The following is a 26545-nucleotide window of genomic DNA, read 5'->3' as shown; positions in this document are numbered from 1 at the left end:
GGCGCCACCATCCTTGGGCACAGTCACAGGTCTATTTTTACCGCCATGCAAAATTTTTTACTGCACTCAAATCGTTTTCCTTGCTAAATATTAAAACATCACTTGTCCTACAAATATAGTGTCAATCTCCCGTGAGTGTTACCTTTTCATATTATATTTCACTTATTTCCCATTTTGTTTCGTTTCCTCTACCCCTCAAATTATTATTTATATATATATATATATATATATATATATATATATATATATATATATATATATATATATATATATATATATATATATATATATATATATATATATATATATATATATATATATATATATATATTTCTTTTTATGCAAGTATATTAAAAAAAAAAAAAATCTTTGCTACCCAATTCTTGGCCGATCCCCCTCTGTGGGTATGTGCCATAAGTTATTTGGACAACAACAACAACAACAACAACAACAACGACGTTCAACAGCGTCGGCTGGTGCCTACAGAGAACGTCTGTTTGAAAGCCTTGTCTTCGGTGTCCGCCCTCTGCTACAAGCTGAACTACCCCGTAACCATATGTACAGGTACTAATGTTTTCCAGGTGTGTGAAGAAACAGCAGTAGATTAACAGACATGATCATGTCACACGTTTGGACGGTCTGAAGGCTGCTCCGTCCGAGGCGACGCTATACCGCCTTCACCAATAGTATTTATCGTCCATACTTTTCTTCACATATATTCTCTACTAGGTGAACGTTTATATTTGAATCACGAAACAGGCAATAACAAAATATGGTTAAACTCAGGCTGATGAGTGAAAACGTGTGAAAGAGGGCCCAAAATCACCAGACCCGATTAGGCACAATATCAGCCTGGAACACGGTAGTACTTGATACTCCAGCCATCATCACTGACTCGTATGAAAAATGGCGCGCACTTTCTCCTAATCAAGTTTTTTTTTTCTGCTGGCGTCGCTGTTGTTGTTGCCCTCTAAACTGATGGCACATATCCACATAGGGGGATCAGCCAATAATTGTGATGCTGAGAGATTTTTAGAGATGTGTATTGACATCAACAACAATGATTTCGAAGAAGGGGAACAAAGAAAAAAGGGCCATCGCGCTTGTCTTAACCCGAGCCTGAATAACCAGAGGAAAAGCAGTCACGCTCCGAAAAATACAAACCAGCAGTCTGTCCACGACCCCTTACTACGCCGGATATTGCCAACACCACCTCCCTAGTCTAGGTGGTGTTGATATTGCCCACCACCTACAGGTATGGATGCACGCCCTACCACATACGTTGTGGGGATGCAAGGGATCACATGGCACAATAACCACAAAAGAGCTAACCGAAGACCTGTGTGAGACCCAGCTGTCAAGTCCCAGCCTGGATGATCAGCGTAGTCTCGTCGATCGGTCTAATAAGATGGCTCGGGTCCACGGCTTCCTGGATTAAGGAGGCTTCCCATGCACCTAAGGGGAATATATTGCGCCTGCTCCGAATAAATGTTTACCTATTTCCCTCGAAGTCGCGATATCGCTGTGGGACGCAAGTATCGCCAATCAAGGAAAACTGATTACGGAAGAAATAAGTGTGAGGGAAAAAAAGTATATGAAGCAAAACGATGAGAATGTTTACAACATCCGTATAAAGTGTGAAATCACAGTTCCTTATCGACATACTACACCCATGTTTTTAGATCATACTTTCTAGCTGTAACATACCACACCACTTTGCAAGTCCTGCTTGGTTATATGACACTCATATGACACTCAATCATGGCTCCATCACTTCTGTTTCTTTGTTTTAACTTTCTATTCTATTTCTGACATGTATCTCGAATAGGCAAACATTAGGCTATTTGCTAGGCTCTGGAGTCTCCGGATGAGTGTTTTGGCACTGCTAGTTCTAGATACGCCTGAGAAACGGCGGGTGCAATCTTAAAGCTATTCCCAGGGATTACTGCACTTGCTATTGGAGACAGATTTGCAAACATTTGATCCACTCCGCTTTTCCTGCTCCTAACTAGAGTTCCCGAAAAAGCCCACGTGTTCCAACAAATCTTTGTTCGTTGTATGCTGCTTTTTCCAAATACATTTGAATAACCTCCCGCTGCAGTATCAGTGGTGAGGGCGTTCAAATGCTAAACTGTTGAAGGACACTTTTCAATAGCGGCCTACGCAGCTGCTTTTCACTGGAAACGAAAAACAAAGGCGCCCTTTTACTGTGCGATGTCAATGCTCGGTTTAAAACACCAAGTGACCAAAATTATTCTCAGTCCTCCACTCCCTCATAGCCCGAGTCACTTTGGGGCGTCAAGTCCAATGATAAAACGAGCCTCAACTTAAATAATATATTTATAACCTATCCTAGGTTAGGTTAGGCTAGGTTAGGCTAAATTGGCCGTTAAGTGGAGGCCCATTTGTTCATGCACGGAGCTAAAGCAAAATATGAGTTCTCGAAAAATGTTTTTGTACGCGGATGCTTCGATTCGATAACTAGGATTCCTATACTCTAGTTCTTGATGAGGGCGGCGTGAAAAAATATTCCCGGAGTGCACCAGCGGAGGTCAAGCGAAGACCTTGCTGATGCCAAGAGTGAGCCGAAACACTTCATTTATTTGACCATACCCTTCATCCATCATAACATATTCTTTTATGCCCAAATGTAATAAATATTGCAAAATACATCTCTTCTATCCAGAGAGCAAACGTTCTGTCGCAGCATTTAGAAAGGATAGATTCTGGTTCGCGGCAAATATAGGTGTCTTGAAAGAGCTCTGAACCCGGCCTATAGCGGCAAAACTTCACAGCGGGACACGGCAGTATTACTTAATGTAATATAGGTGCCCTGAAAGAGCACTGAACCCAGCCCAAAAATTCAAAGCGGACACGGCAGCTATAGATAATAATACAGTAGTACGTTGAGCTAGTTGGTCTTCGGCCACGATGAAACACGCAGCTAAATAGACATTGCACTGAAGAGGCGCGCACACACACACACACACACGTAGACAAGGACGATGCTGCACTGACAACTAACGATTTATACCCACACACCTTCTTTTTCAATTTCTTCCATGTACCCATCACTTCCTCTTTCAGTGTCTTTCCAGTGATCTAAAAATTATCTTTCTTCATTAACAGAAGGAAGGCGTGCAGAACAATCCTCCCCAGCTGCAGTTATCGCCCAGGCTTGCACAATCTCTCGCGTCAACTTATCCTTATTCTTTCTCAAAACTATGTTATTAAGGTGTACTTTTCTTGCTTAAATCTACACTCATTGAAGGGCAACGCAGTGTTAGTTGTAGACTTGTCAAAACGCTGCTGTGGCGTACGTTCTCTTATCCTGTCGTTGATACACCTCCCAGTCGGGCACTGAACAGGGGAATCTGATAACTATCCATTGGATGCATTCTGAATATCTCGTTCGGTGTGCTGTTTTACATCGTCCTTTATTCACGTCTCAGTCACTCACGCACACATACTTTTATCTTTGTTGGGAGCCTAGGAATAATTTCAATGCCGTGTTGTTTTACCAATCTTCATGAAGTTGTTGAAAGGTCTTTGGTGCCCATGGACGTAGGGCACCAAAGACCTTTTCTTTCTCGGCATCAATTGTACATTCCCTATCCTTTTTCTCTTTTTTTTTTGTTTTCCAACACCAAGCTTTCTGATATGCTGCATAGGAATACAATAGGAAATCCCTCTTCTAGAAGCCTCTCACTCTGGTGTACGAAACTCTACCTCATATGGTGATTGCATAATTTTTTAAGAGCAGAAAGCAAAGCCGCCTTCGCTATGCCTCTTTTCACTCCTTGAATAGTTTAATGTATACGGCAAGAATTGCTTCTTAGATCGATGCTGATAACGCCAACATAGATTCCCAGCCAAAAATTCGAAACGCAAATTAAGGAACCGTAGGTCACCATCTTCCACATCGTCACCGATCATGATTCTCTTTCTTCTCCCCTTCCCCGGTGCAGAGAAGCAGGTCTGACGAAGGTGGCTGTTCCTGGCCCTACGGAGCTATAGGACTGGAAGGTCAACGCCGCTTGCGGCGGGGGCTAGCCTGCCACCGAATTTTTATCTGTTGTAGGCCGTCATTGCACCCGCGACCGCTTAGGTGGAGGACGACGGCTATTGCGGCTCGCGTTTTTCTCTCCCTTTTTTTCCTTCTCTACTTTCTCTCTTTTGTCCGCACGAAAAACTCCCCTGATGGGGCTGGGACAGGTCGGCCACCGCCGCTTGTTGCGGGGGCTAGCCTGCCACCGAATTTTTTTATCTGTTGTAGGCCGTCATTGCACCCGCCACCGCTTAGGTGGTGGACGACGGCCGTTGTTGCGGCGCGCGTCTTTCTCTCCCTCTTCCTTTTCTTTCTTCTCTATTTTCTCTTCTGTCTGCACGAGGCAGCGGAGGTGGCTCAGCTACAGAGCCAGTAGCAGGCCCGTGAATTTTCTTTTCCTTCTTCCTACAGCCACAACAATCATTCCGGCCAACCTCTCTGCCTTTCATATCAGTAAATCTATCTATCTATCTATCTATCTATCTATCTATCTATCTATCTATCTATCTATCTATCTATCTATCTATCTATCTATCTATCTATCTATCTATCTATCTATCTATCTATCTATCTATCTATCTATCTATCTATCTATCTATCTATCTATCTATCTATCTATCTATCTATCTATCTATCTATCTATCTATCTATCTATCTATCTATCTATCTATCTATCTATCTATCTATCTATCTATCTATCTATCTATCTATCTATCTATCTATCTATCTATCTATCTATCTATCTATCTATCTATCTATCTATCTATCTATCTATCTATCTATCTATCTATCTATCTATCTATCTAATCTATCTGTCTGTCTGTCTGTCTGTCTGTCTGTCTGCATGTCTGTCTGTCTGTCTGTCTGTCTGTCTGTCTGTCTGTCTGTCTGTCTGTCTGTCTGTCTGTCTGTCTGTCTGTCTGTCTGTCTGTCTGTCTGTCTGTCTGTCTGTCTGTCTGTCTGTCTGTCTGTCTGTCTGTCTGTCTGTCTGTCTGTCTGTCTGTCTGTCTGTCTGTCTGTCTGTCTGTCTGTCTGTCTGTCTGTCTGTCTGTCTGTCTGTCTGTCTGTCTGTCTGTCTGTCTGTCTGTCTGTCTGTCTGTCTGTCTGTCTGTCTGTCTGTCTGTCTGTCTGTCTGTCTGTCCGTCCGTCCGTCCGTCCGTCCGTCCGTCCGTCCGTCCGTCCGTCCGTCCGTCCGTCCGTCCGTCCGTCCGTCCGTCCGTCCGTCCGTCCGTCCGTCCGTCCGTCCGTCCGTCCGTCCGTCCGTCCGTCCGTCCGTCCGTCCGTCCGTCTGTCTGTCTGTCTGTCTGTCTGTCTGTCTATCTATCTATCTATCTATCTATCTATCTATCTATCTATCTATCTATCTATCTATCTATCTATCTATCTATCTATCTATCTATCTATCTATCTATCTATCTATCTATCTATCTATCTATCTATCTATCTATCTATCTATCTATCTATCTATCTATCTATCTATCTATCTATCTATCTATCTATCTATCTATCTATCTATCTATCTATCTATCTATCTATCTATCTATCTACCTATCTATCTATCTATCTATCTATCTATCTATCTATCTATCTATCTATCTATCTATCTATCTATCTATCTATCTATCTATCTATCTATCATGGCAATAGATAAGTCAGCCATGGCTAATGACACGACTGTCCTAACAAACCCATTATCTCCTCATTCGCAGCTCATTCGGACATTTACTGCCTATTCTCGACCATGGAAACTTTCCTCGCATGACTCTTCAAATAATGCGATGTCAGGTTTGATCAATGACAGAATGAAGCTGATATATACGCACTCGCCCTATAATTAAAACAAGCATTACTACTTGCGCTACCGTCTTTTACTGTTGCCTTGGCACCCTCATTTTTTAATGTAGTCTCCTCGATGCAGGGCGCTCAGCTGTTTGAAGCAATCACATTCCAGACCTCCGTTGAATGCCAGCACCAATCTTCGGCTCTCTGCCACAATTAATGTCGAGATGTTATTTAACTCAAATAGCTGTCTCCGGCGTGGTCTAGTGGCTAGGATACCTGGCTCTCACCCAGGAGGCGTGTGTGGTCTCATGGTGTAATTGGTCAGCACTCTGGACTCTGAATCCAGCGATCTGAGTTCGAGTCTCGGTGAGACATTATTTTTCCCCGTCCGTCCTGAACTATTTTTTATGTGGTTGCCTTTATTACACATACTGTGCCATGCATATAGCCGCAGGAGTACGCTAGAACCAAAAAAAAAAAATGTTTTCCCATTTTCTTACTAAGCTTCAGTGGCGATGTAGGCTACATTGCATTGCACATTTTTCGCAATATTTTTAAAGCATTTTATTTGTTTATTTATTGGTTCACAAGGAGGAAAAGGCGCAGTATCTGTCACACTTGCGCTGTGGACACCTGAACCGCGCCGTAAGGGAAGGGAGGAATGAATCAGGTTTTATCATCGTCGAAATGGGACGAGCACCCCACTGACGCGGTGGATAAATTCTTGATAATTGAACTTCACGCTTTGGCTAATTCTGAAACCAGCGCTTAAAGGTGTCAAAAACATTTTCGGGAAACAAAAAAACAACAACAACCGACAATCATCTCAAACTGCCAGAGAAAATAAGCGTTAGAGCTGTTGGCTTATAAGTGTTTACCAGAAAATACATATTATTGTTAAATTGATTACGTTAACCACGTCAAGTATTGCATCTTTTTTTTGGGGGGGAAAGTATCTAGCCATGCTGTTCTGACCACGAAAAATGCGCCCTGTTGTCGGAGCAGTGACGCTTCGGTCTTCAGCCCCCGTTGGCAGCGAGGACAAGCTGCACGTGGTGTGAATCTTCGTCCTCGCTGTTCTCCTTTTGTAGTCTTCTGATGATGTTAGAAGAGTTAAGAGAATGTGTGGTTACTTTTTTGTTAAAGACGGCAGACTGCGACGCTGCCAGAGCCCCAGAGCCCATTTAAACATGAAGGAACTGCTTCGCGCAGGGTGCGGTAGGTAAACAATTACAAGAGGTTGGAGATTCAGGAGCTGCGACAAGGTGAATCCTGCTTTGATAACGAGAACATGCGAGCGAGCCACTGGAAACGCCTAGCAGCGTTTGTCCTGGACAGACGTACACGAAGCACAATGATAGGCTGAGTGGGAAGCTTTGGCGGCTTAACCGCGTAGTCGTTAGCCGATCACACCGCAGTGGTCAGCGGCCGTTGAGAAGCTCGTGCGAGGCTTCCACCTGTGAATAAATTGATGCCGATTTTCTAGAGGGTTAAAACGCGATTTGCGACGTCAATGCGACAGATACTGCAGAGTCGCCTTTGAATCACAGAATACATCGTAAAACGCACTGTCAAGAGAGCTCTTCGATGAAAAACTGAAGAGCTATACGGGCGCGCTGCAGTCTCTGCCGCCTTCTACCATGGGTATACACCTGCAATGTACTGACCTTAACTTCAGCAGCCCTTGCTTAAACGGCACAACCTAGGCAGAGCTTTTGGATACAAACTAGCAACGGTTTAAAAGTGCGTGTGGTCGTTATATTGCAATAAGAGAAAGCGACTTGAATGCAGTCGGTAGTAACGCTTGCCTTTTCTGTATCCCTCGGTCTTTGTGCTAACCGATGTCGGCTTAAGTATCACACAGCAAAGGGTGTACGTTCTCACCGCCGCTTCGACGGCATAGACGACTTGAAGACGACTTGAAGGTCGCGGGCTCATTCAGAAGGCAAACTTGTGAGGTAGTGAGAAAGACTTCAGGCTTGCCATCTAGTTATCACTCGCATGATTTTTATAGCAAAGAAAGTTGTGAGTAGATGGTGCTTCGCTAAGGCAATAGCATCCGCTGTTAAGGCATTGCGAGGCAAATTATGCACAGATTCTGAAAAATCGATCTACGCTCGAAATTCTCCAAGAGTTGCGCGCGTTCCAATGCTGTATATTTCTGGAAGGCTGCGCTAACAAAAGCGAGACAATCGACTTGCACGGCCTCCGCGTTGATTGAATGCACGGACGCACCCTCTAACTTTGCGACAAGAAACGCCAGTGAACGGGAAACTTAAAGCATTGACTATACACTCTAAAGCTGAGGTCACGAATAACGTCCGCGTACCGTTGCTTCCATGTCATTGAGACAGGACCAAGGAACGCTGACTGAGAGCAATTCAGTGAAACACGTCGCACATATACTCCGCTTCACAATTTGTTTTCAGTACTAGAGGTAAAGGCGATCTGGGTTGAACGGGAGAGAGCAGAGTACGTGAGTGGGCTCCGTGCCCCTTTCACCAATCGCGACCTAGCGGGCTAGGAGCACAATCATGTTGCGCGCGTTTTGATTTGCCAAGATGGCCCTTACCTTTCTCAGTGATGTGAGCAACATATACGGAACAAAACGTGCAAGACTTGCCTGTTTGCGAAAGAAACGGTATGCGTCCGAAGCGCGTGCTGAGAGGCCTTCGTTCCTGCTTTCTTTGAACAGAGCTGCGTTAGCGTAGCCGAGCTATGCCGATAAGAAGAAAAAAAAAAAAAATGCTCGCCTGGCGTCTGCGTTGATTACCGCAGAACACGCCTTATCGCGGTCGTATACATATATACCCCAGATTGCAGCAGGCTTCGCGTTCTTCTCTGGGCCCGCAATTGGCGTCCGCGCACAGCCGCCCGATGTGCTGATAGACAGGTGATAGCGGAGATCTGCCAAGATAGTGTATACATTCTCGAGATAATTTGCTTATTACATGAACTCCGTGGTAAATTCACGGCGGAAAATGCGATGAGAAAAACAAAAAGAGAGAGAGATTATGTATTCACACCGTAGAACAAGCCCTGGGACTATTTGTTTCACAATTCTCCTTCATTGTTCATCATTAGTACCTTTACAGCCTGTGACATCACGTCCGATAGCCAAATGTGAGCTTTTTTTTAATCAGCGACTCCTGTATTTTGTAGTTATTGAATTTTCAGCCTTGTTCAAAACTTTTCTAACGACGGGGTTTAATTTGCATCTGTTGAACGTAGCTCAACACGTACGACTCGCTTAAAAATTTGAATAACTAAAATGTCTTGAAAACGTGAGGAAGGCATCTGACAGGCAAGGCTATTTCAATAAGATATTTGTGCAGCCTTTTTTTTTTCTGGTGATATTAGTCAAATATTCAATTAAAAACCGGGTACACATAAAAACCGTGTTGCTTGGACAATTTCACGAAAATAACCGCGCACTCCACAAGAGAAGTGATAGTCTACCACGAACATTGGCGCAGCTCTTGCTAAGCTTAAATGACAAAAGGTACGTAGAAAAGGATCCTTTGTGAGACAGCACTTGCACAAAACGTCTGTTCTATTCCAGAATCAGCTGGCACACAGCGCGCGACGCTCCGAGCAGCAGTCAGCGATGATGATGATAATGATGATGGATCTATACAGATGAAAGAGGTGAAAGCTCACGCGTTGCGCTCACACAAATCCCCCCGACGAAAGAGCGGCCACCCTGGTCGCTGATTACAGGGATGAGGGACGACGGGCATAGGGCTTCATGCGCGAGACGTGGACGATCTCTTCGGAGCGACGACGTCGATCTGCGACGGTGTGCGAGGGAATAACGCGATAGTTCACCGGAGACGTTTGTTGGAGTACTGTATAAGGGCCAATGTAACGATGGAGAAACTTCTCACACAGGCCAGGAATGCGGATTGGTGTCCACAGGAGAACTTCATCACCGGGGTAAAAGGAGGGAGTTCGATGGCGTTGATCATACAGGGCTTTGCGTTCTTGTTGAGCATCTTCAGTGTTCAAACGGGCAAGTTGGCGACACTGGGCCATACGAGTGGCAAATTCTTCGCCCAGAGATTCAGACGTAGAGGGAGCAGAGAAGAAAGTAGTGTCCAGTACTGTCGATGGTTGACGGCCATAAACTAAAAAGAAAGGGCTATAACCAGTAGTGCGCTTAACAGCGGAATTGTAGGCGTAGGTGACGAAAGGTAAAACGTTGTCCCAGTTCCGGTGATCAGGAGCGATGTACATGGATATCATGTCGGACAAAGTGCGATGAAACCGCTCGATGAGTCCGTTGGTCTGAGGGTGGTAGCTAGAAGAAGTCTTATGGACGGTGTTGGCTGCGCGCAGTACTTCCTCAAGGACTTGAGAAAGAAATGTCTTTCCACGGTCGCTAATGAGAATACGAGGAGCACCATGACGCAAAACTATCGCACGCAGGAAAAAATCGGCGACTTCAGAGGCGGCACCGGAGCGAAGAGGTGCGGTTTCAGCGTACCGCGTTAGATGGTCGATGTCAGTGACAACAAAACGGTTGCCGTCTGACGTCAAAAGGAGAGGTCCAAACAAGTCAATGGCGACCGTGTCAAAAGGCACAGATGGGCAAGGTAGAGGTTGCAGTAGGCCAGCAGGAGGGGATGTTGAACGCTTGCGATGCTGGCAAGACGGACATGATGAAATGTATTTGGCGACGCTGGCAGAAAGCCCAGGCCAGAAGTAGCGGCTCTTGATACGGTCGTAAGTTTTAAAGTGGCCTAAATGTCCAGCAGTGGGGTCGTCGTGGTAAGCCTCCATAATTTTAAAACGAAGGGAGCGAGGGGCAACGGGTACCCAGCGTTGACCCGTAGGGTGATAAACGTCGCGGTAAAGTGTTCCATGGTGAAATCGGAACCGACGAAGCTGCCGGCGCAAGCGACTGTTTGGGACAACTGATTCTCCACGGAGGCGAGCGATGATTGTGCGGCAGTAAGGGTCAGTCAGCTGCAGGGACGAGAAATCAGCATTGTTCTCGAGTGGAGCTATAGCGATGGGTGCAACATTCAGGTGGCCAGCAGAAGGCTGACTCGGATGGCAGCAGGGAGAGGAGACCGTATGTGGGGCCGCGTCAGCAGGTAGCAATGGGCAGCGGGAGAGGGCGTCAGCGTCGAGGTGTTTTCGCCCAGATTTATAAGTGATGGTGAAGGTGTATTCTTGAAGACGTAGTACCCAGCGACCCAGTCGACCCGATAAGTTCTTCAGCGATGACAGCCAACAGAGTGCGTGATGGTCTGTGACAATGGTGAAGTGGCGGCCATACAAATAAGGTCGAAATTTTTGAACTGACCAAACAACGGCGAGGCACTCTTGCTCGGTAATAGTATAGTTACGCTCAGCTGCAGTAAGCGTACGACTGGCGTATGAGACGACTTGCTCTTCAGACATTGCGTTGCGTTGCAAGAGAACCGCGCCAATACCGTGGCCACTGGCGTCTGTGTGAAGTATGGTGGGCGCGTCAGCGTCAAAATGGCGAAGCACAGGGGTGGAAGTGAGTGCCTGCTTGAGAGCTTTGAAGGCGTCTTCACATTCAGTGGACCAGGTGTAAAACACTTGGGAAGACACGAGCTTGTGTAGCGGGGCAGCAATTGTTGCAAAGTTCCGAATAAAACGGCGGAAGTAGGAGGCTAAGCCAAGGAAGCTGCGAAGATCTTTCTGACGTTGGGGCCGAGGAAAATTAACGACAGCCGTAATTTTTTTCGGGATCAGGCTGGATTCCTGCCTTACTGACGACATGGCCGAGTACTTTGATTGTCGTACTGGCAAAGTGGCACTTCTTGGTACTCAGCTGAAGCCCCGCCTGGGCAAGGGACGTGAGGACATCAGTGAGACGCTGCAAGTGCTGAGTGAAGTTTGACGAGAAGACAATGATGTCGTCGAGATAACATAGGCATGTTTTCCATTTCATGCCGCGAAGCACGGTATCAATCATGCGCTCAAAGGTGGCCGGCGCATTGCAGAGTCCGAAAGGCATCACGTTAAATTCGTAGAGACCGTCGGGGGTAGAAAAGGCAGTCTTGTCCTTGTCTGCATCGTGCATAGGAATTTGCCAGTATCCCGAGCGGAGGTCGAGACTGGAGAAATACTCAGCGCCTTGGAGACAGTCTAATGCGTCATCAATACGAGGCAAAGGGTAAACATCCTTGCGCGTGATCTTGTTAAGTGCCCGGTAATCCACGCAGAAGCGGACTGAACCATCTTTTTTGCGAACGAGGACCACAGGTGAGGACCAAGAGCTCGTGGATGGTCGGATGACATTTCGAGCAAGCATGTCAGCAACTTGCTCCTCAATTATTTTGCGTTCTGCTGCTGAAACGCGATATGGCCTTCGTCGAACAATAGCAGAGCCGTCCGTCTCTATGCGATGAGAGGTGACGGAGGTCTTCCCTAACGCTGAGGCGCACACATCAAAAGACTCTCGGTGCCGCAGGAGGGCGTCTAGCAAAGCTGTGGACTGCTCGGATGTAAGGTCAGGGCTGATGGCGGCTGCGAGAGCAGAGGATGTCGGAAATTGAGGCTTGGCAGGAGGCGGTGGTGCGCTGGAAAGTGTGTTGAGGGGAACGGAATCGCAGTCAAAAATAAACCCAACTGTGGCTCCTCTGGGCAGTAAGAACGGCTGGAGAGTTGTATTAAGGGCCGCAACGACCGCGCAACCGCGGGTGAAGGAGGTGAGGCACGAGGCAAGAGCTAGGCCGTCGGAGGTCCACCGAGGAGCGGGCATAACGAAGGCTTCGCCATCGAGAGGGTAGTCCAATGCCACGATGATCAGCTGCTCGCGTCCTGGGGGCAAAACGAAATCAACTGCTGCGAACACGTGTGGTGGTGAACAATCAGAAGTCGGTAATATATCGGGGTCCGCAAGATGAATAAGGCGCTCACGGCAAGAGATGAGGGCGGACGCCGACGATAAGAAATCCCACCCCAAGATCATGAGATGAACGCACGTGGGGAGCACAATAAATTCGATATGATGCCGCTGGTTATCGATGAGGACACGTGCTGTGCATTGGCCGGTGGGTTTCATAAGAGTTCCATTAGCTCCACGAAGTGGCGGACCGATGTATGGCGTTATAACTTTGCGCAGATGAGAACGCAGAGAGGAATGCATGACGGAATAAGCGGCGCCGGTGTCGATGAGGGCCTCAACGTACAATCCTTCAACAATCACCACTAACATATTCGACGGTCGCCCAGGAGGAATTGTAGATTTCGAACTCGAAGCAGCTTTCCCTCCAAAAACTGCTTCGGTTAGTTTTCCGTTATAGGTTGGAAGGGTTGCGAGGCAGGACGAAGCGGTGACGTGCGGCGAAAAGGCGAAGGGGATCGGCGTCGGGAAGGACGCGAGGGCCGTGAAACATTGGTGGAATTCGGAGGAGAGGAAGAACGCCGGTAAAAGTCTGAGTAGGGCAGTGCAGAATCATCAGGCTGGCGCACGCGGGCACGTTCAAAGGGAGCATAACCCCGTTGCTCGTCTTGTTGGCGGCGGCGACAGACACGGGCAATGTGGCCACGTATCCCACAATAGTAGCACACAGGGCGGGAAGGGCGCCAGGCTGTAACAGGACGATGCACTGTAGGATATGGCGTCACGGCAGCGAGGTGACCGCACACGGGTGCCGAACAAGTCGGGGAAGGCGGAGTGGGTTGCCGTGAAGTAATTTCGGCATAGGTTGGCAAGGAATGTTGGGGGGCGTTGGGAGGCGGCGAGGGAGGTTGGGAGGCAATGGGAGGTGGGACAGGTGCCACAGTGCAGTTGAAATTCGCCAGTTCATCTTTGATGATGCTGCGCAAATTCACCGTTGCTGGCGGAAGAGTTGGAGATACTGCAGAGGGGTTGGTGAGGCCGTAGAGCTCCTCCCGGATCATGGTGCGGATTAGGGACCGCAAATTTCCATCTATGAGGGAGCCACCATCACTGGGGTCTTGCACGAGGCGGCAGGACTGTAACTGGTCCAGACGTTGACATGTGGATGTGATGTCAGATACGGACGACGGGTTTTTAAACACGAAGGCATTGATAGCAGCAGTGTTTATGCCCTTAATTAAGTGGCGAACACGCTCAGATTCAGGCATAGCAGCGTCGACACGGCGACAAAGGGCCAGAACGTCCTCGATATACGACGTATAGGACTCGCCGGGCTGCTGGAGATGAGCTTCAAGTTTTTTCTTTGCCTGCTCTGAGCGACCAGCCGGAGTGCCGAAAATTTTCTTTAGCTGGTCCGTGAATGTAGGCCAGTCAGCGATGTCATCCTCGTGATTGAGGAACCAGGTTTTGGCGACGTCAGCCAAGTAGAAGACGACGTTTAGCAGTTTATGAGCGTCATCCCAGCGGTTAAATGCACTGACCCTGTTGTAGTTGTCGAGCCAGTCGTCGACATCTTCACCGCGAAGGCCAGCAAAAATTTGTGGATCGCGCTGGCGGCTGGTGACAGTCCAGGCAGGGGCAGCCGCAGTAGGAGGAGGAGACGCCGGGGGTGAGCGAGCACCGTTGCCCTCATCCATAGCACAGGACCGTGGACGCAAGCGAAGGCCTGAACGGAGCTCCAGGGAGAACGGTAGGCGGGTCTAAAGCGAGAGGTGGGGAATACGAATCGCACCTCCGCCACTTGTGAGACAGCACTTGCACAAAACGTCTGTTCTATTCCAGAACCAGCTGGCACACAGCGCGCGACGCTCCGAGCAGCAGTCAGCGATGATGATGATAATGATGATGGATCTATACAGATGAAAGAGGTGAAAGCTCACGCGTTGCGCTCACACCTTTACATTTCGTAAGAATAATGAACGGCCAACAACGACACAAAAATAAGCGTGACAAAGACAATCCACCATCGCCTACTCGGCAAAAAAGGCTCGTTCGGCTTGTTTTCTCATAAGTTGAAGCCCAGATAAAAACAGCAGAGACTCTGTGTAGGTTTTGTATATTTACCCTTGAACAATGCAACACCTGCATCAACCCCCCCCCCCCCCCTCCATATTGCACTTTGCTCACAAAAAACGAACTGCACGTGGTTGCGCGAGCAAACATGGACAGTTGTTTTGCCCTCCATTTTTCAGCCTTGTTCAGCAAATCATTTGTCTGCTGTCGCCAGTATGGGTCAGTATCCCTGTAGTTCTCAAGTGGGACACCGAGATACTTTGTTGGAGTCCATAACCACGTAACATTCTCGAATATTTGAGGCTTTGTGTTCATTCCCCATGCCAAAATCCCAAATATGCGCTCTCACTGAGGTTGCAAAAATCCCTAACCCTATTCACTGTCTGTTTAACGCTTTCCTTGTTTATTCACAATGTGGCTATATCTTCAGCATATGCTAAAATACGTACTTCACATGACTTACGTTATGACGCCTTCCAAAACAATCGATATATATATACCGAAAAACAATGGCGACAGGGGACACTCCTGCCGCAACTAGCGTTGAACCGGTATCCTCTTGCTAAGTACTTTATTCACTTTTAATCTAGGTTGGTGCCCGGATTATCTTGTTTCGGCTCCCATATGACAAAAAATCAGTGCCCGGATATTGGCTATCCGCTTTGACTCAACGTCACCTCAAGGTCGCCGACAACAAAAGCTAAAGCGTTTCATGTTTAAAAGGCCCAATATTTGTCAATGTCGCATAAACGGTCGATAGGATCTAAACAAAAGCAAACTGGAGCATCAGCAACGAGGCGGTTATCAAGTGCAGAAATGCCGCGGAAGCAAGGTAAACAGCCATAGCTCTAGCTGTGATGGTCATGCACACAAAATTTGCCCTCAAAAACTGATAGACAGCCTACAGCAACTTTATCAAAAGTAGAATTATTCTTCAAAGCAGCAAGACTAGTAGGGTGCATGCACACCAAAAAAACTGAACTTCTGGGTTCCAGGTCATCCCGGCGTCAAAGAGAAGAAATGAGCCCGCACCTCCTGCCATGTTTTTCCCTCGGTGTAGCCTTCCATTTAATTGTATACATTAATTACATGCAATAATATAAAGACACTCTTTAACACTATAGCCTTGAAAGGTGTACATAATATCCCCTGCTAAGGGAATGGATAAACTTCAAGAGCCGAGCCTCAGAAAAACCACACAAACACATGCAAGGCAATGTGACAACACTTACACGCAGAAAATATTGGGTCCAAACGTTAGGCACTTTGGGGAACATGTAGGCCTAAGCCATATGGTATGAGCACGTCAGAGAGAGATGTCAAGACAATCTGGGCAGGGTGCTGGACTACTGTGCTCAAGGATGCCAGAACGAATTTTGATCGCGGCGGCCGCTTTTCGACGGAGGCGAAAAGCAAGGCGCCCGTGTGCTGTGCGATGTCAATGAACGTTAAAGAATCAGGTGGTCGAATTTTCTAAACGCTCCACTACGGCGTCTCTCATAGCCTCAGTCGTTTTGGGACGTTAAAATCCCACAAACTAAACCGAACAATCACAGCCAAACAACAGTGGGGAGGGAGGCAGCTTTGCCCCAAAACAGGACCTTTATTAATTCTAAAAAAAAAACTGATTTATTTATAGGAAGGGAAAGGCGCGGTAACTGTCTCACTTGTTTTTCTGTGGACACCGCAACCGCGCCGTAAGGGAAGGGAGGAAGATGGGAGTGAAAGTGGAAAAAGAGAAAGAGGAGCTGTAGTGGAGGGCTACGGAGTAATTTCGACCACCTGGGGATCTTTAACGTGCGCTGACATCGCACAGCACACGACGCCCCTTCGTTTCGCCTCCATTTCCCGTTTCGCCACTTCACCACCGCGGCGGGGCAAAAGTCAAGGATAGAGGCGCGAGGACCAAAATCAGACGAAAATATGAACGGGTGCCCCACTGCGGTGGCGCAATGGTTAAGGTACCTGGTTATTGTCCCATAGTACGCGGGCTCGAACCCGACCGCTGGCGGCTGCGTTTCGATGGTGGCAGCTTCGTACGGCAGGAAGAGAAAGAGGAGGAAGAGAAGAAGAAGAGGAAGAAGAACGCTCGGTCACCGGCAAGAAAGGCCATTGCAACAGCTTGGCCTTAGTTTAAGCAGCCCGAAATCGTTATCATTTTGCGCCACCATCCTTGGGCACAGTCACAGGTCTGTTTTTACCGCCATGCAAAATTTTTTGCTGGACTCAAATCGTTTGCCTTGCTAAATATTTAAACATCACTTGTTTTACAATTGTAGCGTCAATCTCCCGTGAATGTTACCACTTTTCATTTTATATCTCACTTATTTCCCGTTTTGTTTCCTTTCCTCTACCCCTCAAATCATTTTTTTTTATGCAAGTATACTTAAAAAAAATAAAAAAATAAAAAAAAAATCTTTGCTACCTAATTCTTGGCTGATATCCCCTCTGTGGGTATGTGCCATAAGTTATTTGGACAACAACAACAACAGCTAATGCTTTCGCTCCACAATCGGTTCAGCAGCACTGAACCCTTCTCATTTATATGTGGGCTGGTAGCTTACACTCTCGCGTCATTTAAAGGATGAGCTTAAGTGTCCTCAATAATGTAGCACCTTACAGCGATAGGGTGGGATAGGGGAATAATTTAGCAAGCAAAAGAAGCTTCCGCCTTTGCGGTCGCAATTCAGCAAGGGTTAACCAGAGTTAAACCACAACAAATTTTTTTTTTCGTCTTTGTTTGAAAATTTATGCCACTTATTCTTTTCCTAATTCGCTAATATTGTGTGAATTCTCAGCTACCCCGTTCTGAAAACATCTTCCCCCCTCTTAGTCGCACCACATGCATGCGTCCCCTTAACTGTTACCGGCCAGAACCGACACCACCCCCGTGAGACCGCATCTTTTTTTTTTTTCTTTTTTTTTTAACGCGCGACAACAACAACAACAAATAGTCTCACCTCTCTCGGTCTGCTGACCGGTGTCTTCGCACGTTAATTGCTTAAGGTCTCCCCGTTGTTGTTAAAGCTGGCCTAAGATGCCCGTCCTGACTCGTACTGACTCGTAAAACGGTGTCGGTAGACCGTCTGAAGAGCTCGCACTGTGCACACCGTGCGCAGAGCTCAAGCCGTCGGCCGCTGTGCGATGTGCCAATGCGCGTCTCGCAATCTCCGCGGGCGACGCTGTTTCTTGTCGTAAGACCCCCCGAATGCATGCATGGGAGGCCAGCTACGGTCGCGCCGCCTGGGAGCTGACTACCTGTACTCGAAACTCGATCTCCTTGTTGCTCCCGCGGGACATCCCCAGTGGACGCCAAAGACGAGAGAGAGAAAATACACTTCGTTTTGCAGCTTTTATGTCAGCCGTTAAGGTGATAGCGGGCATACCGAGACAATAAATCACGTGTGCAAAAGCCGATGGCAGAAAGACTATCACAGCCAAATAGCGCGGTCAAAAATACCGTTTTATTCGCTGTGTAATTCTGCTCAGGGCAGCTGTATCTTTAGTGCACTTGATAGACAATATATTTTAGTGCCTCAAAAAGTGGGGTAAGCCAGGGATAGCCAGTACACTAAATAGAAATGAATAGGAAGTTAGGCATATGTCGGACGCGCGTTTGGTCTACAGGGTTGGGACGTCACAGAAATATGACATTTGGCAAGAATTTCCAACACCCGGCCCACATTCAAAATAAAGCTACAATTTTTTTTTTCATTAAAATATTTTTGGCGCTTCTGAGGTTCAAACCCACGTCTGCTGCATGCCACACGAGCGTGGAACGCATTGGCCACTGTGCCAAGCGTGTCAGAAGGGCGCTCTGCGAAGGCGTTGCGGGATGTATACTGATGCTACAATTATAATGATTTCAAAAAATGGAATGATTTAAAGAAGCAAAATTTAAAAAAATCGCGCGATGAAAAGGTGGTGTTCAAGGCGCTTCGCGTCTACTCTTAAAGCAAATTTAAGCGTCCCCAAAATTTGTTTCTTGATATCCGTCCCATCTGTATCAGATCTACTTTCAGCCTAAATGAGGAATTTACAAACAGCACTATATGCATGCGCTTGAGTCGGCTGTAGGATACAAAACTAAATATATGTCCATGCATTACAGGTGTACACGCAGCTCAAACAGTGCTGCTGGCATCCGCGAAACGTCTTTTCGTGCGTACTGAATTCACGCATCGCTCGTGTGACCATTCAGGGCATTCTGATTCACGAAAATATTAAAAATAAATCATTTGGGAAGGTCTGTCTGATTGGGAAACGAATTTAACTTATGCAAGAACTCCAACGAATGAAAAATGAAGGGAAAAGGCTCTTCAGAGCATCTACGGCTTTTTTCTTCAGGTGCGACTGTAGCTGCGAGTGAGTTGCAGCCTGCCCTTTAATTAAACCCTCATTTAGTGATCCGCCGGGACACGGACCGTAGACTGCTGAATATCACATGACTCCCGTTAGAGTCTCCTGCGTGGGCGCGGCTCGCTCTCCAGTACAATGGTTCCCTCGAAGTCAGTGTTGTGGTCACATGTCTCGCAGTGTACTGCCATTGTGCTTCGATATCTGTCCATTTGATTGAAATCCGCTTTGTACAGCTTTATTCTTTCGGGGATGTTCCTGGCTTCGCCAATGTGATGTCTATGGTTTAAAAAAGAAGCCTATTGCATTTATAATGAATCTAATCTTACCCTATGCTACGCACGTTAATTAACTTGCATTCCCATGCAGTCTTCTCCCGGCGTATGCAAGTAGCTCGTGTGTCTGTGTTTTGTAAGAAAGGCGATAGGAATAATCTTGCCCATTATAAACCGATATCAGTTCTGCTAATATTTTCAAAGCTATTAGAAAACGTTGTTCACAGGCGTGCATATGGTTTCCTTCGAAAAAGAACATGTAATTACTTAATCACAGTTTGCTTTTGGTGAGCACTTATTAACTGCTACTGCAACAAAAAAGTACACTTTAACAGAGCTTGAAAAAAAAAAAAAAAAGGTAGTGATTGGTATCTACACAGACCCCACCAACTCATTTCGCTTGATAAACCATGATGTTTTCATCCGTAATCTTGGTTTTTACGGTATACCGCTACACTATTGTCCATGGTATCCCCTTGGACAATATGAAAAGCAAAATAAGCTACGTTCGTGATGCTAGGACACCAAAGCCTCCAAGAGGCCGAGGATGGTTGTACTCCATGTCCATGTTCATAATCATCGTCATCCTTGGGGCGCCTCGCCTGATCCAGAACTTTGTGATCCCCCGATACAAAGGGGAATGGCCGCATCAGCATCAGCATCAGCATCATCATCGCCTTTCTCAAAGAGCGTTCTTGGGTATCCAACGAAGAAGAAGCAGAAGAAGGACACGCGCTCGAGCTGCCAGGTTTCCGTCTTTATCATCGAGCTATAGCGTACAGCTGCCTGGACAGCGGTCTCGACATTCCCTGAGCGCCTCAAGCGACTATCCTCATCGAGACGTTCGAATCGACGTCAGCTGTCAGGGAAGCCGCCACAGCGGCATCGGAAAGACTCGCGGCTAGGGCATGGCGGTCACCCCTCCCTCCCCGGGCCTGACTCGCTTCACCGGCAGCGGAAGCTGGGTGGACGTAGTCATGGTCGAGCTAGGTGCCCCCGTTGAGGACTGCCTGCATGCGGTTATGGGTCACGGCCTCTTCCAGCACCGCCTGCTGCTGCACGCCTCGCTGTCCCTGGCGGTGTGGCTATGCCACGCGCTCGCCTTTCGGCTGATCGCGCGCGACGTCGACCACTGGTGCCGGCCGCCGAGCGGCGTGGCCACGTTCCCCACCGTGGCCGCCTGGAAAAACGCAGCCATTCCCCTCGATGGCCCCGACGGAGCATTCAGCCGCTGCAACATGTACGATCCGCCTGTGCAGGTGAGTGGCCTGGAGCTCCCTTCAGGAACGGCCGAATGAATCGCGTAGCGTGAAACAGCGAGTTCTGGAGGCACGTACGAGTGCCTTGTTATATTATGCTTTAAGCCTAATCCGGAGGGCAGCCATTGCATGTGATGGGCACGCGCACAGAGCATGCACCATCAATAGTTATTAATTGCATAAATGCAAGAGTATTCACGAAACATTAGCTTGACTAAGGAGCAATGGGAGCACGTGCGCTATTCAAGCACAAGACAGATAATTTTGGAAGTACCGGGTAAGGGCCAGCGGCCGCTGTCTGCAGACTCCAATGGTTTCCTTTCATTTGCCACTGAACTGCAGCATACTTCAGCTCTCGAGTTGAAATCGATGTACGAAGAGGATACGGATTTTACAAAAAACATTTCAGAAGTGTTCCGCTATACAAACTAACCATGCACCGCCATGGCTAAGAAGAATGGTGTAATCGGTGCAGGCATAGCCGATGTCTTGAGTGTTGACAGTACTTTGTACAATTGCATTGCCGTGGGTCCAAGTGGCGCTGTTGGTAATGACAGGGTATACTAATGGCTTACAACCCTCATTTATCGCACAAACATCTTGGCTCGTACTTATCAATCACTGTATGTCGCTTGTTCTCACGAATTCTCACAAGTTTACAAGCCAGTTAAAGTGGTCATGCGTTTGCTATTGCGTAAGCTACAGGGTAACAACCTCTTAATTCACTTCTAATCAAGACGGAACCACCCGCCGCGGTCGTGCAGTGGTTAGGACGCTCCAATTCTGTGCACAAAGATGCGAGATCGCATCCCTGCCGCGGCGGGCGCTTTTCGATGGAAGCGAAAGCAAAGCGCCCATGTGCTGCACGATATCAGAGCAGGTTAAAGAACCCTAGGTGGTCGAAATTTCCAGAGCCCTCCACTACGACGTCTCTCATAGCCTAAGTCCCCTTGGGACGTTAAACTCCACAAACTAAACTAAATCAAGACGTAACAGCATGAGGCGAACTTGCTTTGCGGTGCGTCGCATGACTATGACGCCATCGCCTGTCGTTGCCACTGTCGCCCCCACATGAAGCAGCAAGGCTCGGCGATAGAGTGGTGCGTTTTCAGTGTTTCTCTGTTACTGCCGCCTCGTCACTCGGTCTAGGGAAGTTTGAGTATGCTAGTATGCCGTTTTTAAGACTAAGCAGCATGAACTGCGATCAAAGCATTGATGGAAAATCTTGTAATTGATCGCGTATCTTGACAGCACCGTTGCATGTGCGCTCAATGGAAGCACAGTAAGTGACAGTAGGGCCAAACTACGCTCTGCGATGCAATTACTTGCAAAAAGTGACTTTCTTTCACCCCTGCCAATAGAGATCAACACTTAGCCACAATAGCATTTCTTTATCTTGATTATCTTATCAATTTTTCACTGAAATATATCGATGCGCTACATGCACGGCTATGAAGAAGCGAGTGTCTATAGTTTCCTCCAAATCTCACTATAGGAAACAAACTTCACTAGCAAAAAAGCCAGAACGTTAGTTACGTGCCCCGCAAAACATCCTGCGATTAGCTGCTTCGCGGAGCTACTTCCAGTCGACAGGAGAAACCTTCGACAAATCCTGAACCTGAGCAACGCGACGAGCGGCAGTGCATTATTTTAAAAGAGCTTGAGGGCGCGCTGGCTTTCTCCGAATTCATTATAGCGCAATTTAAGTGACGAACAAGCAGAAAGAATGGCACATGGTTGGCGCCAGTTCTGTGTCCTCTTTTAGTCTGTGTTTGCCATTTAAATTCCTCTTTAATGAATCCGGAGAAAGGCGGCGTCTTCGCGGCCTTCAGCCTAGGGGGCTCTCTGTAGGCTCTCTATACTTAAGCCCACCACGTGGCGCCGTAACGCGGCGTGTCGCCGCGAATTATCGCCCCGGGCATTTAGTGCTTTAGGCCTGTTTCAGGTCAGCTGCAGGCATCCTATCTCCGCAAAATTTTCAGTTTCAACTGGTCGCGCAATTTGGCTTTCTGCTTCCTCCTGATACGTTTCTATTCTCGTGGAACCCAATTTTCGATATCTACTAAGACACCGTCAGCTATCTTAACTTTTCATTACACGCGCTGACAATGCCCCTTTTATTCTTGTTATGGATTTCAGCTAGCGTGTAATTAACAAAAAATTATTCCCTAATTCAATCTGCTCTTCTCATCATGTCTATTGACGATAAATCTGTCCTCTACTTCGCATAGCCGGCTGCGCTGTTCTCGGGCTATTTTTCGTTAGCCGAAAAGGTCCTGCCCGACAGGTGAGCACTGTCAAGATACCATTAGTTGTACCTTGAGGGGTCGTCGTAAGTTAATTTCCGTGACATGAAACTTAAAGTAACTATCAGATGAACTAGCTAGACCTCAGTCTTATTCTCACATTTCGACTTCACAGACCAAATCCACTGTCGCTGTCTGCCCTATGTGAATAAATTAAACGAAAGCTTTAAGACAGGAATAAAAAAAAAGTAAAACAGCATTATCGGCGTCAGTTTCGCCGGCGCTGTGAGCGAAAAATAATATGCATGGCTCTGACAGTATAGTAGCTGCCCTAGTGAATAAATCCCTATGAGTCACAATAATCTCACACAGACTTCTCATACTAAACTCATACTAAGCTTGTACCAATCTCATATCATCTCATACAAATATCATTCATCATATAAGAAATATATGAGATCTTATGAGATTTGTATAAGCTTGGTATGAGTTCAGTATGAGAAATTTATGTGAGGTTATTGTGGTTTTTTTTCGCTAGGGTGGTAAGTGACTCAGCCACATAAAGACTGGTCGGCGCGGCTTAGGGGACGTGGCGAGATCATGTGACATGGCAGCAGCGGCCAACTTGGACTTCTACTTTCAAGTGGGTGTATGGTGTGGAAGTCGAAACTTTCAGAACCCTTCTGTGGGTAAAGACTCGCTACTTCCTAGGCCATGCAGACATGTGCATACGGTTTGGTTGAAGTAGGGCTTTCTAAATCTTTATATTGTGTGGTATTTCACATAACCGGATTGCTTAATGCCTATATGCTAATGGATATGTTAGAGATAATACCCTAGTGAAAAACACCGTATGAGTCACAAAACCTCGTACGGATTTCTCGTACTAAACTCATACAAATCTCATTATTTCTGATATATTTCTCATATGATGAATGAGTTTAGTAAGAGGTTATATGAGATCTGTATGAGATTAGTATGAGTTTAGTATGAGAGTTTGTATGAGGTTATTGTGACTCATAGGGAGTTTTCACTAGGAAGCTCGCGCAATTTTAACGATGAGTAATTAAGCGAGCATGTAGCCAAGTGGATGTACGTGGATGAGGATACGCAAACGGAACCGCATACGGAAGGCATTAACGGTACCGCATTGATTAGTGTCAAATGTCCCGTTCTCCACCAAAAACGGCGCTGGCGTCGCCGTTAAATGTGAGCGAAAATCACGGGCATTTCCCTAGCAGGTGGTAGCCGGCAGCTGACACAGGCAGCACTAATTGGTCGTAGGGTGGTGCGACGTCACGCGACCACGTCACATGACGGATTTGGCAGTAGCTGCCAACACTGGCTTCTCATTTCAATTTCCAGGCTGAAGGGGATCGAACCGCTCAGAACCATTGGGCGATAAGTAAGACACGCAGGCACGTCCATACGGCTTGGTTGCTTAGATGAAGCGGGGATTTTTGGATATCTGTTGGGAAGCCTCTCACATAACATGGATAACTTCTGATCGTATTACTGGGTAGCCCCAGTAAAGAGCTGGGTAGGCCTCGTAAAGCTCCGGCGTGCAATAATGACGGTCTCAAATGTTGTTACCAATTTCTACTTATTTTCTCTTGTTAAACCTATAATCAATCACTTCAGGTTCACCCAAACATGGAGCGGCTAACCGTGCCCTGTGAAGAATGGGAGTACGACGAGCACCGCAGCCGGGAAAGCATCGTGGCTGAGTGGAATCTGGTATGCGGCCGCGCTTGGTTCCTGCCCCTGGCCACGGTGCTGTACACCTGCGGAGCGCTGATGGTGGCACCCCTAGGCGGCTTCCTCGCCGACCGCCACGGCCGGGTGACGCTCATCATGCTGAGCACCACCGTGCTCGTGATCGCCAGCTTCGGCAGTGCCTTCTCGCGCTCCTTCCTCTTCTTCGTCGTAGTCCGCTTCTTCGTGTCCGCGGCCAGCAGCACGCTTCAGGTGATGAGCTTCGTGCTGCTCTACGAGTTCACCTTCCACAGCCGCCGCGTCCTCTACTCACTGCTCGCCACGCTGCTCGGACCTCTAGCCGTGCCCTGTGTGTACGAACTGCTCCAGTTGGCGCGGCTTGGCAGGGTCGCGGTGCAGGTACTCTTCATGGCGCCAACCATGCTGCTCGCGCTCTCCTCCTACTACGTCGAGGAGTCACCGTCCTGGCTCCTGGTCACCTGGCAAGTGCACCGGGCTGAGGCGGTCACTCTGCGCGTCGCCCGCGTTAACGGCATGCCAACTGACATCGCCAGGAACCTCTTCAAGCAGGTCAAGAGCATCATCAGGAAACTCGAGGAGACGCGATCGCCAAGCCCATCTCCGTCGCAGCCATCCAGCTCGCCTCGACTGGTCCTGCTACTCGCAGAGAGCGCGTTTCGGAGACGAGCGCTGCCGACGCTGTTCTGTTGGTTCACCGTCACCTTCTCCTTCTACAGCAGTTTGCTGAATGGGGCCGACTCCACGATGCCCTGGGAAAGCGCGGCGTGCGTGTTCATGGCGGTGCCGTTCTGCGCGTCCTACTACTATTACATGACGAGGCACGGCTTGCGCCACACTCTGACCGTGCTGCTCGCGCTGCTCTGCTGGGTGACGACGTTGCTGGCCCTGTCTACGAGCAGAGGCCACGCGACCCTCAAAGCCATCACCTCCTCGGTGGTCAAATGCGGCTCCATCCTAGCCGTCAGTACCACTTACGTCTACGCCGCCGAGATCTTCCCGACCGTGCCGCGTTGTTTGGGCGTGAGCGTATCTTACTCCTGCGGGCTACTGGGCAGCCTCTTGTCCACATTCCTGCTTCAGGTGTCCAGTATTGGCGGCCTGGACACGTCGCTCGTCGTGCTGGTCACCATGGCGACGCTGTTGTTTCTGTGCTGCGTGGCGCTGCAAGCGTTGCCCGAGATTCTGGTTGAGACGGATCCCGGGCCCCAAGAGCCTACGGACGAGGCGGGCCGCAAGCGAGCCTTGCAAGAGTCCCTAAACCGAAGCTGGTCACCAGGAATCCGTTCTTTCGATCTCGACATTATGGACACCTCTTACCGTTCCAAAGGTAGGCGGAGGTCGAAGACTCAATTGAACACGACTTTAACGGCCAGATCGCCTAGTTCACCTATCGATAATATTAGCCCAACAGACAAGTCACCCTGCCAAGAGACGTCTTTGGTCTGCTACGTTACCGAGCTCACTGAAAGGTAGCATAGTGACACCACCAGTGGACTTGACCAGTGGATAGTTAGTTGCCAAAAGCAATGATTGGGCAAATTTCGATATTCAGACTTTCCGCATGTACCACATTTGATATATCCATTTAGAAAGTGATTTTCTTTGTTCGAATTGTTTCTCACGAACATTGCTGTACAGCGTTGTCACAAGCTACTTAATTTTTGTATGAAGTTTACAAACGGTTATCATTGCAACCTCGAAATAATTCTCGCGAACAATTTTAAATCGTTTTGCGTATGCATCTCGTGCACCACTCATCATGCGCTGTGCTTTGCTTGTCTGCTCGTGGTGTGTTCGTTTTGTTACCGGTACTGGCGTAAGACCTGCACTCATGTGAGTGTTGTGTTTTCGACTGATGCGTATCTCCTTGAAGGCACACATTCAAACGTACTTTGAAGGCAGAGTGGCTGTATAAGACGCACCGATTTAAGCCCTAACACTGC

General features: G+C 47.7%; 2 protein-coding genes and 1 non-coding gene across 4 annotated transcripts in view; 2 read left to right on the top strand and 1 right to left on the bottom strand.

Annotated features, from left to right (window-relative positions):
• LOC146196677 (nucleoside hydrolase-like) overlaps positions 1-17867 on the bottom strand; it is a 37494-nt gene extending 19627 nt beyond the window's left edge. Inside the window, exon 1 of one of the 2 annotated variants that reach the window (XM_084598459.1) lies at positions 17690-17867. The gene's annotated coding sequence lies outside the window, so the exon portion shown is untranslated. Of the gene's footprint in view, positions 1-8453; positions 8565-17689 lie in introns of those variants that run through there. The other variant, XM_084598457.1, reaches the window with a different exon arrangement.
• On the top strand, positions 6133-6205 carry TRNAQ-CUG (transfer RNA glutamine (anticodon CUG)). Its single transcript has one exon. It is a non-coding gene; the product is annotated as a tRNA-Gln (tRNA).
• Positions 17868-20268: 2401 nt separating the features above from the next.
• Positions 20269-26498, top strand: LOC146196676 (solute carrier family 22 member 7-like). The gene is made up of 3 exons (XM_084597052.1): positions 20269-20619; positions 24507-25929; positions 26476-26498. The coding sequence occupies exons 1-3, from the start codon at positions 20269-20271 to the stop codon at positions 26496-26498; spliced, it is 1797 nt and encodes a 598-aa protein (XP_084453178.1).
• Positions 26499-26545: the final 47 nt, after the last annotated feature.

The sequence above is a fragment of the Amblyomma maculatum genome, chromosome 3 (genome assembly GCF_055883805.1).
Source record: "Amblyomma maculatum isolate TAMU_Amacu chromosome 3, ASM5588380v1, whole genome shotgun sequence".
In the NCBI taxonomy this organism is placed as follows: Eukaryota; Metazoa; Arthropoda; class Arachnida; order Ixodida; family Ixodidae; genus Amblyomma; species Amblyomma maculatum.
The sequence above is the reverse complement of the archived record's forward strand: the minus strand, read 5'-3'. Positions and strand labels throughout refer to the sequence as shown.